This window comes from Megalops cyprinoides, chromosome 15, assembly GCF_013368585.1.
Source record: "Megalops cyprinoides isolate fMegCyp1 chromosome 15, fMegCyp1.pri, whole genome shotgun sequence".
Taxonomy (NCBI): domain Eukaryota; kingdom Metazoa; phylum Chordata; class Actinopteri; order Elopiformes; family Megalopidae; genus Megalops; species Megalops cyprinoides.
The window spans coordinates 8708886-8727169 of record NC_050597.1 but is presented as its reverse complement, the minus strand read 5'-3'; the positions used below and the strand labels follow the sequence as shown (position 1 = coordinate 8727169).

The 18284-nt window shown below is 42.7% G+C and overlaps 1 protein-coding gene across 1 annotated transcript in view; it reads right to left on the bottom strand.

Annotated features, from left to right (window-relative positions):
* Window positions 1–11546: 11546 nt before the first annotated feature.
* Window positions 11547–18284, bottom strand: part of LOC118790083 (protein bicaudal C homolog 1-A-like) — a 52104-nt gene continuing 45366 nt past the window's right edge. Inside the window, exons 15-21 of the mRNA XM_036546894.1 lie at window positions 17564–17720; window positions 16993–17032; window positions 16453–16607; window positions 15397–15529; window positions 13596–13744; window positions 13003–13102; window positions 11547–11845 (exon numbers count right to left, since the gene is read on the bottom strand). Coding sequence (XP_036402787.1) covers window positions 11715–11845; window positions 13003–13102; window positions 13596–13744; window positions 15397–15529; window positions 16453–16607; window positions 16993–17032; window positions 17564–17720 — 865 coding nt within the window. The 3' untranslated portion in view covers window positions 11547–11714. The remainder of the gene's footprint in view (window positions 11846–13002; window positions 13103–13595; window positions 13745–15396; window positions 15530–16452; window positions 16608–16992; window positions 17033–17563; window positions 17721–18284) is intronic.

Genomic DNA, 18284 nt, shown 5'->3' with positions numbered 1-18284 from the left:
GAAAAGTGCTTGCGGCCCGGGACAACATAGCGGGGGTCAACCACTTTGAGAAGCTTACCGAAGCCAGAGATTTCAACCACGCTGAGTGGTAGCATGTCCTTAGCAATGTAGTACGCTACTACATGAGTTATGTCCTTGTACCGTTTGGATGTTTTGTCATACGGTAATGTTGCTGAGTACCTCTCCATCGTGGACTGCCTGTGGGTCGTTTCTTGAGATGTATAAGATGTAGGTGGTGACTGACGACATGTTGGGTACTCCAAAGGGTGGAAGCGGCTAAGGTGATAAAATGATGATAAAATACGGTTTTCCTGCACTGTTTACACACAACGGTGTTCTGACTTTAAAAAAAAAACAAAAAAACTGCCATACTGGCGAGCTGAAACGTCCACTTTTATCAACAATTTCCTCACCGTCTGCCCTAACTTTCTCATTCCACTTCCTGTTGTTGAGTCACATGTCAATTATGCAACGGAACATCACACCTGTTAATTTATTGGCTGTTTGCGTATCACTCGTAGCACTCTCCATTATCAAGGGATATGATAGGCTGTTTATGAGCCAGGGAGGGAGCACGCTTGGGGTTTGTTCATGCAACCAATACTTTGTGTATTCGTTATGTGCTTTCCTGTGCATTTAAGTGAAACTACCGAACATTCTATCGAACAATTTTCGTATTGCTATTGATAAAGTGTCTATCGCGGTACATATCGCTATCGTTTTATCGCCCAGGCCTACTCTCTAATTATGTATGCGTGAGCGTACGTATCAGTGTGTGTGAGTGAGTGTGAGAGAGAGGGAGAGAGAAGCAGTCGTCAGTGAATAATGTTTTGGCTGTTTGCAGTACCATCTTAATTCCGATGTGCTTCCTCTCAATGTCAGAGAGGTTTCTGGTCAGCTTTGAACTCTTCACCTCTCCATTACCAAGCAACCAAATGCTGTGTACCCCTGCTCATTTAAATATCTCTCTTCCTCCTGTACCAAACTTGTGCAGTATTTCTGTTGTAAACAGAGGTCCTTATTAAGGTCTGCTGTAGTAACCACCATGTCATCAGCCAGTATCCCCAAACCCAACGCTTTTAAATGGAGATATACAGCAATGTGTTTTGTTTTCCTCCATTTTAGGTTTATACTTCAAACACAGCTGTATCCCTTGCTGTTCTGTACCTCATTGCTGATACAATTATTTTTTCAAGATTTAAACATTTTCTACAACGGCTACGATTTCAGCTTGCATGTAGCATGTATTAATTGACAAACAGCAGAACCATTTGTAATAGACAGACATATTTGGGAGGCATTATAAACTGGAATAACACTGGTGCAGGTGATGCCATGTTCTGAAGGAGGATTACTGTATTGATTTTTAATATCTGACTTCTGGATCCTGCCATATTTCTCTCATATTTCTTCTGTATTGATGTGCCTAACATATACCCCTTTCAGTCAGAATCTGGTGGGGTACGATAACAGTGGCTGTGTCTCAGAGATATATATAGAGTCTCTTTAGTTCTGAAGGGCACAGAACATTTAGTGATTTATGACTTTAAGGCTGATTACATATATGGAATTTTCACCAGCTCTTAAAGCTCAAAAGCAACATCTTTCTACATGTCATCTGACATCTGTGGTTGTACATCTTTTCCCAGAGTTGCTTTTAGATTTTTTTTTTTTTTTTTATTAAAGTAGTATTAGTTGCATAGTACAACAGAGTGAAACAGTATCATTAAGTAAAAGGCTTTTAAACTAAGAGATCATTACAATGGTATAATCATATCACAATCACAACGACAAATGAAAACTGAAACCTGCCTGCTAAAATCTAAGAATAGTTCTTTGCTTTTCCAGGATGACTCTGCCCTAGATGTTTTAATTTGTGGTTACAAATTTTGGTGTTATTCTGATTAATTGTGGCTCTATTATCCTTTTTTGAACGTGAATATAAAATCACTGTACATTGTGCATATGACATTTGAGTAAGAAACTTCCTGATAAGGACAGGAAAAATCCAGACTTGTTGGTGTACTTACTCATGATTCATTCATTTCACTGAAATGTGTAGAGTTTCTTCTATTTATTTAGGAGGCTTTAGAGAAATGTTTTCTGGATAATATCTTGGTGGCAGGCTCCCCAGCCTTCCATTACTGCCTGAGATGGTGCCCTTTATAATCCTGAGTCATGCTGAGGAGGTCATTGCTAAAGCTGCTGTAGAAACATGATTGACATGCTTGGTAACAGAAGCATCACACAGAGCAGAATATCTTAAACCTTAAACATGACAAATATTAACCAAACGACAGTACATTTATGCCATCAACAGACATTCATTGAAATTTACAACGCAAATCCTGCCTATACTATATGTAATTTTTTTTTTCATTTTAGAGATTCATAAATCCTGTTCCTAATACAATCTGTGAACATGGCCTTATTGAATACAATACCAGTAGATCAAAACAAAAACAAAAAGCAAAGGTACTTTCAGAGGACAAATTCTGCATCTGCATTTCGGTGATCTGTCAGTTTGTGTGATGTACAAGGCACTTTCAAACTCATTGGTGTAGAAATGTGATGTTGGTGACATCTGTAAAGGTTGATATAAAGATTGTAAAGGTTGACATGTGACATAAAGGTTTCATTGTGTGTTGCACAACCAATCCAATAGTCAGAAACACTTTCAGGCACCCAATGGTTATCTTTCACATTCCAATTCCCACAGTGCCACACAGGTGAAAGGACAATGAATGTGGCATAGGCACATGTAGGTTGTGTGTGTGTGTGTGTGTGTGTGTGTGGGCGCGCGTGTGTGTGTGTGCGCGTGTGCGTGCATGCGTGTGCACGTGCGTGCAGCATAGCAGATGGGATTTTTGTCATTTAAGGCTTATGCTTTTCGTGATATTGTGTTGTGAGTATAACACAATTTTAATGTAACAGTGAACTATTCAGTGATATTTGTGAGTAACTGTGTATGACATTTTAAATGGAAGATGTCAGCAAATGCTGACCTGCCTGTCACAGGACACATTTACTGGTGCAAGACATTTCACCAGAAAGCCCATGCAGACACCCCCTGCCTTAGCATTTCTCTGTACCTCTTCAGATCTGCCAGAACATTCTTATGGGAATTCAAACGTGAAAAAAAAAGTATTTAGCTATTTACACTTATTTAAATTGACTCATTTCTGAGGACTTTGTAGGCTTGGCCCAGCCTAATTTGGACTAGTAACAGGACATCAATTTTGTAAAGAGGTCTCCCTGGACCTAGCTCAGAAAGTATTAGCAAGTCCAGTGCAGCTATGATAAAAAACAACATTCAAAGCCAGACAGATTTTGTAACGAACTGCAAGTCATCTAAATGCTTTTGTGAACTGAGGACACTTTCAGTTTAAAACTGACAGCGCTGCAAGAGTTCAGACCTCCTCCACGAATACCTACATAAACACCTGTGAGCAGCAAATAAGGTAGAAGCTAATGCTGAATGACTTATAAACTTGACCCAACAGAATGACCTCACTCTCATTCTTAACACAAGACGTCAGTACTCTACTCCACAGCGGAACGGTGGAGTGACCTCTTTAAAATGCATAGTTTCATTGCACAACTTGCAGCTGACACATTTTTTTACTCCCATGAGTTGAATTATTCCTGTTATATGCATGATCTGGTTTAGCATCAAAACAATTGCAGGCATATGCAGGTGTCAGGATTCGGTTGTACCATGCTGTAGTACGGTATGATTCACCCTACACCTCAGGATGAATCTCACTTGTGATCTTGCGCTCTCTCTTGTACATAATTGCTTTGTGGTACTGCACCCCCATGGAGACCATTTGGATGTCTCTTCCTTCTCTTCCTTATTTTGATGTGTTTTGTGATTGTAGTGCCACTAACAAAATATATAACGAAACAGAATGATATTGAATGCAAGACCCTAAAGTGGTTAAGTAGGAAAGACAAATAACAATGTCTAACCTTTTGAGTGTTACAGCTCATGATGGATACAATTCACCTTGTTACATTTTCTTTAATTGTTTATTTTGTAAATGATTTCAATAACGACAATTGGATAAAATGCAGAAAAAATGAAGCTGCCAATGAAACGCTGTGTTAGGAACCGCTGTAAGGTAACTCTGCAGTGGGTGTGTTTCCCAACGCCGAGCTGAGCGGCGGTCGGCATAGCGACGTCTCCGCGCTGGCAAAACGCATTAGCGGCCGGGTGGAGTGACGAAGGGATCCGCGATGCTCCGTTTCTGAGACGCGGCTACTCCCCGCTTCCCGTGCGACTCCAGGCGCGATCAGCCCGCGTTAATATCAGCCTTTCCTCGCCACAGCCGAGTGACCGGGAGGGTACGCCGACGCTTCGCCTTGAAGCGCTAATTCGACTCCCCCCCCCGCGTACACGCACACGCACACACACACACACACACACACACACACACCAACTCCCTCTCTCTGCAGGTTAGATTCGGCGCGCACAGAACAGCGCGTTCCTCTCGATGTGCTCTCTTATTAATGCCCCCTACCCTGTGACAGGCGTACAGCCCCACGTGAAATGAAAGTGGCAGATGGTTAGAGTGAGGGAGGGCAAGTTTAGTGTTGAAAAAAAAGAGACGGCAGAAAAACAAATCTGTTGGGAAAACAAGCTGTGTGAACAGAGCTTTCTGGAGCCTGATGGTGGAATTATAGGCGCGTGTGGTCCAGGCTGTTAAGAAATTTGGGTGGTGCTGACAGAGGGAGGCTGTGCAGGATTAATCACCCTGGGCCGACCTCACTGCAGTACCCCCCCCCCCCCCCCCCCTCCTTCTCTGTCTCACGTAGGAGGCTCATTATACGGCCGGCGCTCGACTCTGTGTTAATCTGCCACTTTAGCAGCTGAGGACGCGGTCTGCACAGGCTGCCTCGCACTGGGAGCTGGCTCGCTACCACACACTGCCACCGGGGCCAGCTGCCGTTTTATCCACAAGCTCGCTATCTGTTCACTGGTAGCGCGGTGGTGCAGACTGTGAAAAGATGGGTGTGTCCATGTCCATGACTGACAAAATACAGGGCACAGCTTGTCTGATTGGAAAGTAAGAGGAACAGGTCTCCCTGATACAGGAGTCAGCAGGTACAGTCTATGTGATGGCAGCATCAAAGTGACATCACTCCCATGTACAGCATGCAAGCCCAACTACAGGATACTCGAGGATTTGGTTGTATGCTTATTATGATGGAGTGGCAGTAGCTGCAGTTATATGGGGAGAGGGATGCAGTCGACTAGAGAATTACAGTATGTGAGTGAAATATAACTGGTCACTAATCTGCAGTGAGCACTGCAGTGTTTGATTGACATCGAGTTCAGAATTTATGGGTCTTTAGAGCCTGTTTACCAGGGATATATCTCGTTTGGCTGACATGTGAAGGCTGCCACATTGTGGATTCCAGATTGAGCAATTCATTCACAGTACTGGGAGGATGGAGCGGACATACAGCTCACCAGGCTGAAAGACATCATAAAAGACATGGCCTTCAGCCTCATTCATTTACAACACCAGATTTCAAAACAATGCTGCACATTCAGCTGTATAAATGGGTAAAATGTTAAACTGTAAGTCATTCTGGATAAGAGCGTCTGCTAAATGACAATAATGTAATCACTGTAATATATTTTTTTTATGTAGCCACACTCAATGCAGACCACTGAAAATGCAGACTGAAACACTGTTGCTGGGCTTCAGGTAAAGACAGAGTGACCCTCCTGCCTGTGACAGAGTTCCAGCTGTGTTAAGGAGAACAATTTCATGCAGTTAGAGGCCCCTTTGATATGCAGTTCTTTGATTTTGCCTTCTCACAGACAAACCAGGTAGTCTTTTCAAAGGATTTCAGAGGTTACATAAGAAAACTACGCTGTGATGAAAGACAGTATTTATATGGTTGCTAGGCATACATCACAGAGAAAAAAAATATACATGTATCATATTTATCTCCTGGCTGCTTCGACAGCCACTGGCCATCTAACGTCCTTTAAATAGCTGGACCTTGGACGCTGAAAGCATGACTGATTCTTAATTAAAGACGCTTCCCGGTAGCTTTCCAAAACTGCAGTCTGCAACACGAGACACTCTTGACTCTCCCTCATAGTGCTGTGCATGAATTATTAAGGCACAGTCTGAGTCCACTGGTTTGCCTGTTGCAGCTGTGTGATTACTGACACAGCGAAGGCACATACAGATAGCCATGTAGCGCTCTGTGATTCAACTGAATTCAACTGAATTCAACTGAATTTTTAATTTTGCTCATTAACTTCACCCTAGACTAGGTCACGACAGCAAATTGCAAACCTGTGGGGATATAATGCACAGCTCACAAGCTGGGAGATGAAAGTTTTTTGCTCGAGTATGTTTGAGTCAGTCATCATAAGGTACTCTTTCCTTTGTAATGTCGGTTAGTAATGTATGAAGTTGTGCTGTGTTGTAGGATCCAGGTGTGAGGTCAAAGGTCAGAGTGTACATATACCACAGCCTTCAGAAAGTTCCATGTTTGTCATTCTTAGGTACTGTGTGCCAGTGACTTAGCTTGGCTGAGACATCCTCTAACAAATCAGACAGTACAGTTTCCTTGTTTTTTTAATACTCCCTCCAAAATATACCTGTTTATATTAAATGTACCTAAATTGTTCAATTCAACAAAGTATATACAATATCAGCAGTGTGACCTAGTGGTCAGAGCCTTAGGTCTTGGACATAGGAGCTGAAGGTACAAATCCTTGGCAAGCCACTGCTGTTGTATCACGACTTGTCTACAATCTAGCTGAACATAGTCAAGCTACTCCCATCCTCACCTCACTTCACTGGCTTCCTGTTACCGCTCGCATTAAGTTCAAAATCTTGGTGCTGGTGCTTGGTCCTGTCATACCTACGACCACTCTTCAAATCCAATGTTCCCTCAAGATTGCTGCACTCTGCATCTACAGGGCAATTGACTGTGCCAACCCGACAGGGTCTCTCTTCTCAGACATGATCCCTGTCTGTACTGGTCCCTCAGTGGTGGAATGAACTCCCCGTGGACGTTAGGACAGCAGAATCACTGGCCATCTTCTAATGCAAACTGAAGACCCACCTCTTCAAACTGCATCTTGGTTCCACTTCAATCCCCACCCTATAACACTGTAATGGTCTGACACTGTTGTTCATTTAACTTGAATGGATACACTTATGTTCTATTGTGCTGGTAGGCACTCTGGATAAGAGCATCTGCTAAATGCATGTAATGTAACGTAATGATTGAGTTTCAAGTCACAGGCAAAGCCTATGGAAATATACTTGCTTTGACCACCCCTTGGACAAAGTAGCCTGGGACAGGCTAACATGCTTGAATACAGAAAAACTGGGATTTCTTAATATGACCATGTGCCATGTATTGGAAACATTTAAGCTGGCTCTGACATGCTTTAAGATGACGGAAAATGTGGACATCTGTGGGCATGATCCTGTTCTGAGCACTCAAGCAGCAGACATGTTCAACCTATCCCTGTTTATACCACCAGTCACACAACCAAAAACTATATATCTTTTTTATAACCCTCAGTCATAAACTCTGCTATCTTAGAGTGTCTGTCAGATTTCTTCCCCTGAAAAAACCACTTCATATTCATGGAACACACACTGTATCAATAAACAATATGACAGTAAATAATTTAGGGACCTAGGGAGAGCATCAATATAAAATGTTCAGAGCATAAACCACGTCAATTTTGTGATTTAGTGCCCCCTAGTGCTTTTTAAAAGTATAGAATCGGATTAAATGCACAGCATCCACCAGTCTGATTTACTGAATTCAGTTGCTTTCATTCCCAGTTATAAAACAAAGGGAAAGCATTCCAAAAGAACTGCTGGGTATATATTACAGTCTGGAATCTTCAGTATAAGGTAGCAGGAACGAATAGCCTGGAAGACACTACTACAAAAGCTAGAGTGCTTTGATACAAAATGCGAATGTGTCTCAGCCTAAATGCACACCTAGTGTCTGTGTCAGCTCTTCAGAGCAGTGTTGGGGTATACACCTAAACTTGAACACACCCACTTAACACAGCTTGACACAGAGAGATGTAGAGAATATATATATAGTTTGAGCTGATGTTGAGTTAAGCTACAGATTGCTGGGAGGGGCTCTCACAGCCTCATAGGTCTTGAGGCATTTCTTAGGGTTAGATAAGATGGACGGGCATGTGCAAGGACCTGTGCATGGAGATGTAGCTGTTGACCCAGTTGTCCTGGGATGTGTCAGAGACAGACAGAGCAAAGCCCCAGGAAGAGGTGACTCATGTACTCTCACTGAGACAGGCATGGGAGAGAGCACGTAGAGGGAGAGACAAACATCATTGAATTATGTGTCCTGATAAGTATTTATAGGGAACAGCGCCCACGCATGATAATGTGACCTTTCTATACTGCAGATGTGCTTTACAGTGTTGTGCCTGGGGCCTGCATTTCTTCGTTTCTCCATTACAGACAAGTGACCCATTAAAAGCTATTTTTTATTGTGCTGGATCCTTTCATTTCCAAAGCAAGGATCACAAAAATGTTGTAAGGAAGGAAGACTGGAGTGAATCTGAGCAAACTTAAATCCAGAGAGCCTACAGGAGGGTCTTTACGAGAAATACAGCATTTTCCATTGTACAGGATGACAGTAAAAGTTGAAATAGGCACTGCCTTGTCACGTGATCACCTTGAGGCATTTTCTACGGCAAACAGTGTTTGGGGTCACAGTGTAGCATAATGGGAAGGTGCAGGGCTTGTAACCAAAAGGTTGCTGGTTTGAATCCCTGCTTGGGCACTGCTGTTGTACTCTTGGGCAAGGTGCTTAATCCACAATTGCCTAAGTAAGTATCCAGCTATATAAATAAATAACATAAACTGTGACCGATGTAAGTCGATCTGGATATGAGAGTCTGCAAAACAACAGTAATGTAATGCTATGCAGGCAGCTTGGTGTAAATGCTGACACAGCCACATGCAGGGGATATCATGGGAGAGTTCTGGACCACAAGGGGGTGTGGTTTTAACGGTTTATTATTTTGTAATAAGGCACCAACTAGAGCTGAACATTCAGTACATTTACTTGTTTATTATACAAAACTTCTTCATTTTTCAAAGTACACAGACACCACAGAACACAACCATATCTATGCTTTATTTACAGTCCTCATCAGTCACTGACTAACAGTTAGACATCTTTGTGCATAAGGCACTCCTGTGAAAGACACTCCTGGACAGCCACATGGCCATATTCCCATTTAGTAACATCATAAAGCTAAGTGTTTCCAGTGTATCCTCATGTTCAGCCCTATATGCCACTCCATTGGCAAGCGGCCTCCCCCCAGCTGGTGCATCCTAATGCCCTTCAACACCGCTTACCAAGGTCAAAGGCTGTGTCCAAAAAAGCACCAACCCTTCCCAGAATTCCCCTCTTTAGGGACAGTGTAATAAATTCAACAAGAGGATCACAGCTGTTGAAAACTAAAAGCAAGTATAATCTGGGAATTAAATGTTAAGTGTTCATATTTTTGAAAGGGATAACTGACTTTAACATGCAAGCCTAAAAGCTGTGAACTATTGACTGGACAAATGATCTGCTGTGCAGTCTTTCACCTGATTGTAAACACTAAACTAAATGTTAGTAAAATGACATTACATTGCTTGGTCTTTATATGGTGCAGGGAGGTTTGTTTCTGACTTTTTATGGCCCATAATCCCAAACATAATATAGATACATTGTAAAAACAGAATACAAAAGAACACGTACATTTTAAAGACAAGATGATCTGCAGCTGACACAGAGTTCTATTCAACCAAACTGAAGCAGAGTGTTCCAAAATGAGTCCTTCTTTTGCAAACTTCTTTTAAAACTGTACCTCATTTTCATGATAAAAAAAGACACTTAAAACTTGAGGATATTACAACAGCTTGGTAGAGTAACAATACCTTGGTTTACATTCAAATTTAAATGTACCATCCAAACACATTCATCCATGCACGTCATGTATTCCTTGGACATCCCCTATTAACAATATTTGCATAGTTAATTATCTTGGGCAAAAAGAGGCACTTGGTAGTAGACCTTAGAGAAGAACTACATAAATCAGGAAAATGGCAAAATATTAACAGCTTAAGAACTTCAACTGATATATCACAAGTCTAGCATTTCTCCTCCAAGCACAATTTATATATTGCGAAAGTAAACTTATGTATAGTACCAACAGGCTGTCTTACAACAGAATGAAGAATTGATATATAAATGGTAAACTCAATGGTGAATGGTCACCATACACCACTGTTCTGTCTGGCTGTAACTTTAGAGCCATTCCAACTAATGTCGCCCCCTTTTGATTTCAGCAAAAATTTCCATAGACCTGGCTGCAGGAGAAATAACTATGGCATACATGTTAGACCAAAATTTGTTTAGGTAGTCAAACATGAAAAGGGTCTTTAGTATCTGTAAGACAATATACAGGGTGGTCATTTGTTCCATAACTGCTATGATAAAACTAAGAATTACAGTTTTGCTTGTTGACTAAAACTGTTAATGCTAGTAGCCGACTTAACTTTTGCATGACATTACATACATTACTCATAAAACTAGAGTAAACACTATGTTCACCTCTGGTAGGATTCCATAGCACTAAACTTGGATATTTCCCATCAGTGAGGCTGAGAGCCTTAGGTGGATTGTGCTTTAGTTAGTGTGCAGAATTCCTGTCCTGCCATATAACTCAGAGACAGAGAGAGCATTTGTGAAATCTCCCAGGCAAATCAATGACAACCCTTTCTCCTGTTGACAGGAGAGGATTATGTGGACTTCTCAATACCAACAAATCTATAAACAACAACTAGGCCCAGATTCATTGTGTAACCACAACACGCACTGTCCTTTCCTTTGGCAAAAAAAAGCTGCTTACCTTTTTATCTTAATGACAAAGTGTGATGCAGTCTGAATGATTCTTAGCACAACTTGATTTTTAATTGAAAAATACCATAATCTTACAAAATATTTAAATGAACAACAATTCAATTCAAATACAAAATAAACCAAGAAAAAAAATACAGATCAGAATACAGGCTATACTGCAGGAGGAGCAATGACTTACACAAGCCGATACCCAGTCCATGTGTAGTTCACACTCCATTCGTTTGTCCTCTTAGAACACTGCTGGGGACCTGATGTACAGATTTTCACAATCTTCTGCTACACGCAACACCAAGTGCTAACATTCGACCTTTAATCCAAGTGCTTCAAGTGTACATGTGCATAGATCTGCTGATCAGAGAATAGACCTTCCACAGGCAAAGGACCCAGTGAAATACCCAGCTTTCTTAAAGTGCACAGGACCAATCCAACAGCAAAACAAGGCTGAAAACGGTATCAGCTCAATCTTATTCATTGTGTCTATTCCTTCAGCGATGAAGGAATTTCAACTGTACTGTTGTCATGCCCATTGGAGCTCCCTCCAATCCAACAGGGCCATCCCTGATCAACTCCACTAAGCTGGAGTACCATGTTTGCTGGTTACGAATGGTAGACGATTGTTTGAAGTGATCATTGGTGTCCCTGCTCTTCTGAGACTTTCCTCATTCCACCCCTCTGGCCAATTGGAGTACGAGCAGCTCTGTGCTGTAAGAGGCTGACTTCAGGGTTCGAGGGGCGCTGGACCAGACTCCACATGAAGGAGCAGACGCCTACCACCGGCCGCTGACGCTGGCGATGTCAGAGTGGAACTGCAGCGGCAGCCGGCCGCTGGCCCCGCCCTCCAGGAAGGAGGAGCGAATGTTGGGAGGCTCGAAGAGCTTCCTTCTGTTCTTATTTAGTTCTGGGCAGAAACGAGAAGCAACAATTATCAACAAAGCATTCCCTTTCATCCACCGAGAAAGAATCAACCCCATTATTCTCAACATTCCACTGCCAGGATAATGAGTTCTGGAGAATATGTGACAGCAGTATTCACTGTTATTGGGGCAGCTCCATCTGATAAATATTTCTGCATGAACACAATTCCATAGATGACAATCAAAAAGAAAATGGCACGTCTAAACAATAAAAAGTTTTCTTTTTCCAAAAGGCAGTCTGTCAATAATTACCATAAATGATCAACTGCAGCTGCAAAAAAAAGCTCCAAACCAGATTTTGCCTCTTGAATGCAAAAAGACAATAGAAGTAATTATAGGATATTTAAAAAACACAAGACACACCATTATTCTGGCTGGCTTCCTATAGCCACCTGATAATATGATCTTTTTGAACATCGAGAGCAGTTCTATCTCTGAGAAAGGCAGCACTCTGTGTAGATTTAAATCAAGTGGGGAATACAAGAGAGGAGTCCTCTCAATATTTTTTTCTCAAATTGCAGACAGCAGAGACGAAATGGCCCTATTTTGGCGCTGCAAAGTCCATCAGGGGAGATTTGTGCTTAGCCATTGAGCACAGCAGCGAAATAAACAATCACCTTCATCCACACTAATACCCTTCCTTTCCCTCCCTGGTTCCTACTGTGTGGAATTCTCTAAGCAATCCATTAAAAACTCACTTAAGCCTTTCACCATACAAATATGTTCACAAACTAATATCTAATTCAGTCGATCCTACTCTGCATGAACTCTGGCAGGAGGAATTTTTAAAGTTTGCATCAACATAAAGTTACATTGTGGTGTAAAACTTTGTGTGATAATGAAGCTACAGGTGCTATACCGTGACACCAAGATGTATGCCTGGGTATATTAAAACCATGGGCACAGTAGATCTGAATCAGTTTAATTGATCATAAAAGGCAGGGAGGAACACCACAACCAGCCTCACCACCTGAATACTGCACAGATTGATAGATCTGCAGGTTGAATGGCAGTTAACCAATAACCAGTGAATGTAAAGACAATATTACATTACTGACGCCAGTGTAAAATGCTTGTGGGTGACTGACGTCTCAGGTGTGTGGACTGGGTTCTGTGGGACAGATGTGTTCCTGACACACACCTGAAATAGCCAGCAGCATCTTCCTCCGGGCACCGAATGTGCTGATACCCAGCTCCTTTAGGTCCGGGTCTGTCAAGGTGAGAAACGTCTGCAGGTCAATCTGAAAGAAGAAGAATTTCCCACAGTTTAGTGGGCGTAAATGAACACACAAGCATGGGTTATGCGTCATACTATACTGATATCGACTATACATTAGTATGCTTAAAAACACCGTTTGGTAATGCAATAACCATTTTGCAGGCCTCTAATTCACATTTCTATACGTGGTAAAAATAATGCAAAATACAAAATTATGTGTGAATAAATGAGAGCTGTAATGTAATGTAAAGTATGATCTCTAGTCCACCTTCCTCTCTACATATCCTATCCCTATTTTCTTTAAAAAAAAAAAGCACTCTACACTAGTTTAGCACTTAACTCAGTATCTTACTGACCTCTTGTAGTACTTTTCGATAACTACACTCTTAGCGCTGTGACGGACTTATTCGGAAGTCGCTCTGGGTAAGAGCGTCTGCTAAACGACGTAACGTAACGTAATGTAGCGCAGAGCTGAGCTTGGACGGTAATGAGAAAGGGGGCGGGGCTGCAGAGACCTCCTGCTGCTGGAAGATGTCAGTGTACTTCCCCAGCCCCAGAGTGCTGAAGAGCTCCGGCAGGTCAGAGCCTTTCAGGGAGCCGCTGCTGCTGCTGGCCACCGAGGAGATGCAGTCCATGTAGTTACTGCTGCTAAGGTAGTGCTCCACTGCTGGACAAAAGACGGGGCAAAAACAGCACTGAATCCGGGACAGTCCTACTCTTGCGTTTTACCAGAGGTGGAAAACCCCGGCTTCAGAAAGTAAAAGTCCTGCCACTTATTTGTTCCACCCATGCCACTACACCAGCTGAATTTAATTAGCACAACTCTTCAGCCAGGTAGAGGAACTAATTAGTGAAATCACCTTGTTTAGTGAATGGCTAGAACAAGTAAATGGTAGGATTTTTACTTTCTGAACCCGGGGTGTCCACCTCTGGATTTTGCACAGCAATCAAATGTACCACAATATAATGTCATCCCGCATTCCTGTCTGGTTTCTCATATGCATTTCCCTCAGACCTGGCCCCAGATGACCCCCAGACATCACTGGAAACTTGTATGACTGTAAATGTCTTAAAATATATTTTTGGCTTGAATTCCAGGACAAAAAGAAGGCAGAACAATTACTGACAAGAATGTTTCTGGTTCTGCCCATTAATATGGGCGTAATATAAAAACATGCAGAATAATATGTCCAATATGCAAGGAAAATGTGGCACATATTTAAAAACCAGATGCAAAGTGAATCACTCTGCCCTGTCAGGCTAGAAATATTCAGCACGAGGTGGTGCTCGGTGGAAGGGCAGATGCTCGCCTGTATGAAAAGTACCAAATAGGGGTTAGGACTCTGCCCCTTTGGAAAATATTATATAAATATTCAATTTAAGCACTACACAGAACAGACGTTGTACAGTAGGGTACATACCTATGCATTTACTATTGCTTAGCAAGGGGGTGACATTACTAACCCATAGATGTGAGTCATCTGTGATGTAGTCTTAGTAAAAGTGTAAAATAAACTGATGCTAATATTAGTCATTGGCAAGCATTACTGGAAAGTATAGCTCCTGAAAGTAAAGCGCTCTAGCCATGTCATACTCTCAGCTGTCTCACTGACAGTAGTTACATAAACTTAATCCTGTATTACTCATTGAATGGAGAGTGTTCTTCATGTGACGCTCTAAGTGGAATGGGGTCCTTGTGTGACTGATTGGAGTGTTTTCCTAGTTTGCTCTGAGTGCAGCGGACCCCTTGTGCAACCCTCGGACTGGAGTGGATATCTTGTGTGACACTCTGAGTGGAGCGGGTTCCTTGTGTGATGCTATGAGAGGAAAGGCCTCCTTCTGTGACTGTAAGTGGAGTGGGTTCTTTGTGTAATTTTTGAATTGAGTGGGTTCCTCCTGTGGTAATTTCTCAGTGGACTGGGTTTCTCATGCAACACTCTGACTGGGGTGGGTATCTCATGTGACACACTGAGTGGAGCAGGTTCCTTGTGTGATGCTATGAGTGGAAAGGGCTCCTTCTGTGACTGTAAGTGGAGTGGGTTCTTTGTGTAATTTTTGAATTGAGTGGGTTCCTCCTGTGGTAATTTCTCAGTGGACTGGGTTTCTCATGCAACACTCTGACTGGGGTGGGTATCTCATGTGACACACTGAGTGGAGCAGGTTCCTTGTGTGATGCTATGAGTGGAAAGGGCTCCTTCTGTGACCCTGTAAGTGGAATGGGTTCCTGGTGTGGTGCTTTCTTAGTGGAGTGGGATCCTCTTGTAACTCTCTATGAGTGGGTACCCGCTGTGAAAGAAGGCGGCACCCCTTACTCACCTGCTTTGTTCTGCTTCCTCTTAGGGCTGCTGACGGATGCAGTGAACTCACTGCCATTCCTCTCCCTCCAGTTCTCCGAGTCGCTGCCGGCCACCACGCCCTCTCTGCTGCCAGACATGGGCAGAGGGGAGGCCTGGCAGGGGGAAAGATGACACAGATGGTTTTTAATAAAGAGAGGAGGGCAAAAGATCCATAAACTACGAACCCACAACACAGTTTAAGAGCCATTTCATATATAGTTATCAATTTCTAACCTACTGCCTTCTAATGTATCATGTAGCTGTTGAAAATATGTCAAAAAGAGATATGAAAAGTGTTTATTTTCACATATATCAAATTTTTCTGCTTTTGAGATATGCTACAGTTTCTGAATGGAGCTACAGACCACAGCGCGCAAATATGCCATTCAGAACTGTGTCAATTCTATGTGCAAGAGGCTTGCTGAAGGAAGGATTGTTTATTTTGTTAAAATATGGGAGCACTGTTGCTTAAATTTAGAGGTATCATTGTCGAACTGTGCCTGGACCAGAGCCATACTACTGGGTCATATTACTCACTACAACTACACTACAAGTAGTACTAAATGTTGGGAATTGTAGGCTATTTCAGCTGTGTCCAATTACAAATGCCCTTATAACTTTTTAATCACTGAATACAGTACAACACCGAAATGTATGTTAGCAAAAATTCTAGCAGTCAACTATTTTTTCTTGTACAAAACTTCACAAACTAACAGTAACACATTGTTATTAAATGGAGAAAGCAGAGAGAGTGTTTCTCCTGCAGTTATATCTTGTTTCCTACTTATTGGAGTATCTCATATGTAACTCACTAGCTAACCCGGGAAATGTAGAATACAGCATTTTTTTTTGCAAATACACTTATCAAGAAGGGGAAATTAATGTAATGCTGATTCAATTTACTCTAATTTCACAGCAGCCACAGTATCTGCCTTCTGGGTATGGATCAATGCACTGTAAGGCCAGTAGAGGCATGAAGAGAAGGATTGACCCAAAACGTCCCATGGACTCTAACGTAAGAAGTGTCTCAGTTCACCTCATAGGTGGTGGTCATGCTGGGCTTGTAGGGCACGTGGTTGGCCCTGCGCAACTCCTTAATGGTCTCTGCTGGCATTGACTTGGAGAAGCCCAGCCCGCTCCAGGTGTTGGTGGGGGTCCGCACCTCTGTCACCACAGGCTTCTTCAACATGGCTGAGCAACACAAAGCACAGCCAATCAGCTTGTAATGTAATGTAATGTAATGGTCTCACTGAGCAGATCTCCGGCAGTAGCCAGCCAGTCACAATCTATAGCCCACTGTGGCTTAAGTGGATATTATGGGATTTGAAGTTTACTGTAAATCAAAAATAGAAATGATGATGATAGGCCAAGACAAACCAAGCAGGATATTCTCCCTGTTATTATCATCGCTGTTGTAATACATACATCTTAGTCCATAAACTACAGTGAATATCAAATAAAAGGAGTCCTTCACATTCAGAACTTTGTGTTTGGCTCCGTGGCAGCAGAATGTTGACATAAAAGGTCTAGAAAAGGTCTAGACTTAGGAGGAGTGCAATTCCAGATTACTACTTACCTTTGGTTGCTAACAGCTTCTTCTGTTCGTAGTCGAATGCCTGAAAAAATACCAGAGTGACTTTGCTGCCTGCACACCAGGGTAGCAGTAAGCTGTAGAGGTCTAGGGACAGAGACTGTAACCAAATAGTTTCAAGTTCAAACTGAGAGTGGGATACTGCTGTTGTATCGTTGACCAAGCTGATTAAGTGTGACATCATAGACAAGCTGCCTAGACCAATAACATGTAAAAAAGTTGCTTTGGATAAGGATGGCTCAATATAGAGTAAATATTGTAACATAATACACTCCTCCAGCCCCTTCTTTTCAAAACACTCCATGGATCAGCTTATGCAAACCTATGCACTTCCACAGGGTGTTACACCCCGTAACCACACAGCACATTTCAAAACTAATATTCCCCTTCATAAAAGGAAAGAGTAAAGAGTGAGTCACTGGCTTTGAGGTCTTTAGGAAGACAGCAGTAATATTCCCAGGTTATCCTGGAGGAGGAAGCACTGAGAGATCCAGCGTGGAGCCCCAGGACTGCCTCTACCTGGAGCGGGGAGGGGGGGAGACGGAGACGGAGGTACCTGCATGTTGGTGAAGGGGGATGGTGCGGTGAGGCGGATCCGATCGCAGTTCTGCTGGGCCGCCCTCTCCGCCGCCCGCTCGCTGCCCGGCGCTCTCTTATCCGCCACCGGGCTCTCCACGGCGCCGGGCTCCGGATCCGACAGCAGGTGCTCCGAGCTGCAGGAGCAAAACCCCCCGCGTCACTATAGGCAGACGACAGCCTCCCACTACCTACACCTCTGTGCCAGTTACCTATGAAGACGCACTCTCTATGGGCCAGCAGCCTGCACACAAACACAGGCCTGGGTCCCCACAGAAATCAGATCACACTAAATAAAGCCGGTTATGAAGACAGCTGCCTTGCACTTCATTTTTTTGTTATAACTAAAAGGATTTCATCTGAACTGCATCAAGTCAGAGCTGTCACCACCATACTGCAGCATAAGGTCTCTGCTAGATTATTTTCAAGCTACAGTATTTCTTGTGTTACATCCTAAAATGCAGTTTTTAACCTCAATGCAGGGAGTTATGGTTTAGCCCAACATTAATAAATATTATTTAATGTGCTATTAAGGAGGATGGCAGAAATACAGGACTGAGAACATGCTACATGAGAGTAAACTCTGAATCAGTTAAGCTGAGGGAGAGGGCTCCCAACCACAGGACCACATTCTGAGAGCAGTTCCACCCACAGCCCCATCATACTATCAGACTACACTGTGTTCATAATGGGAATGGCAG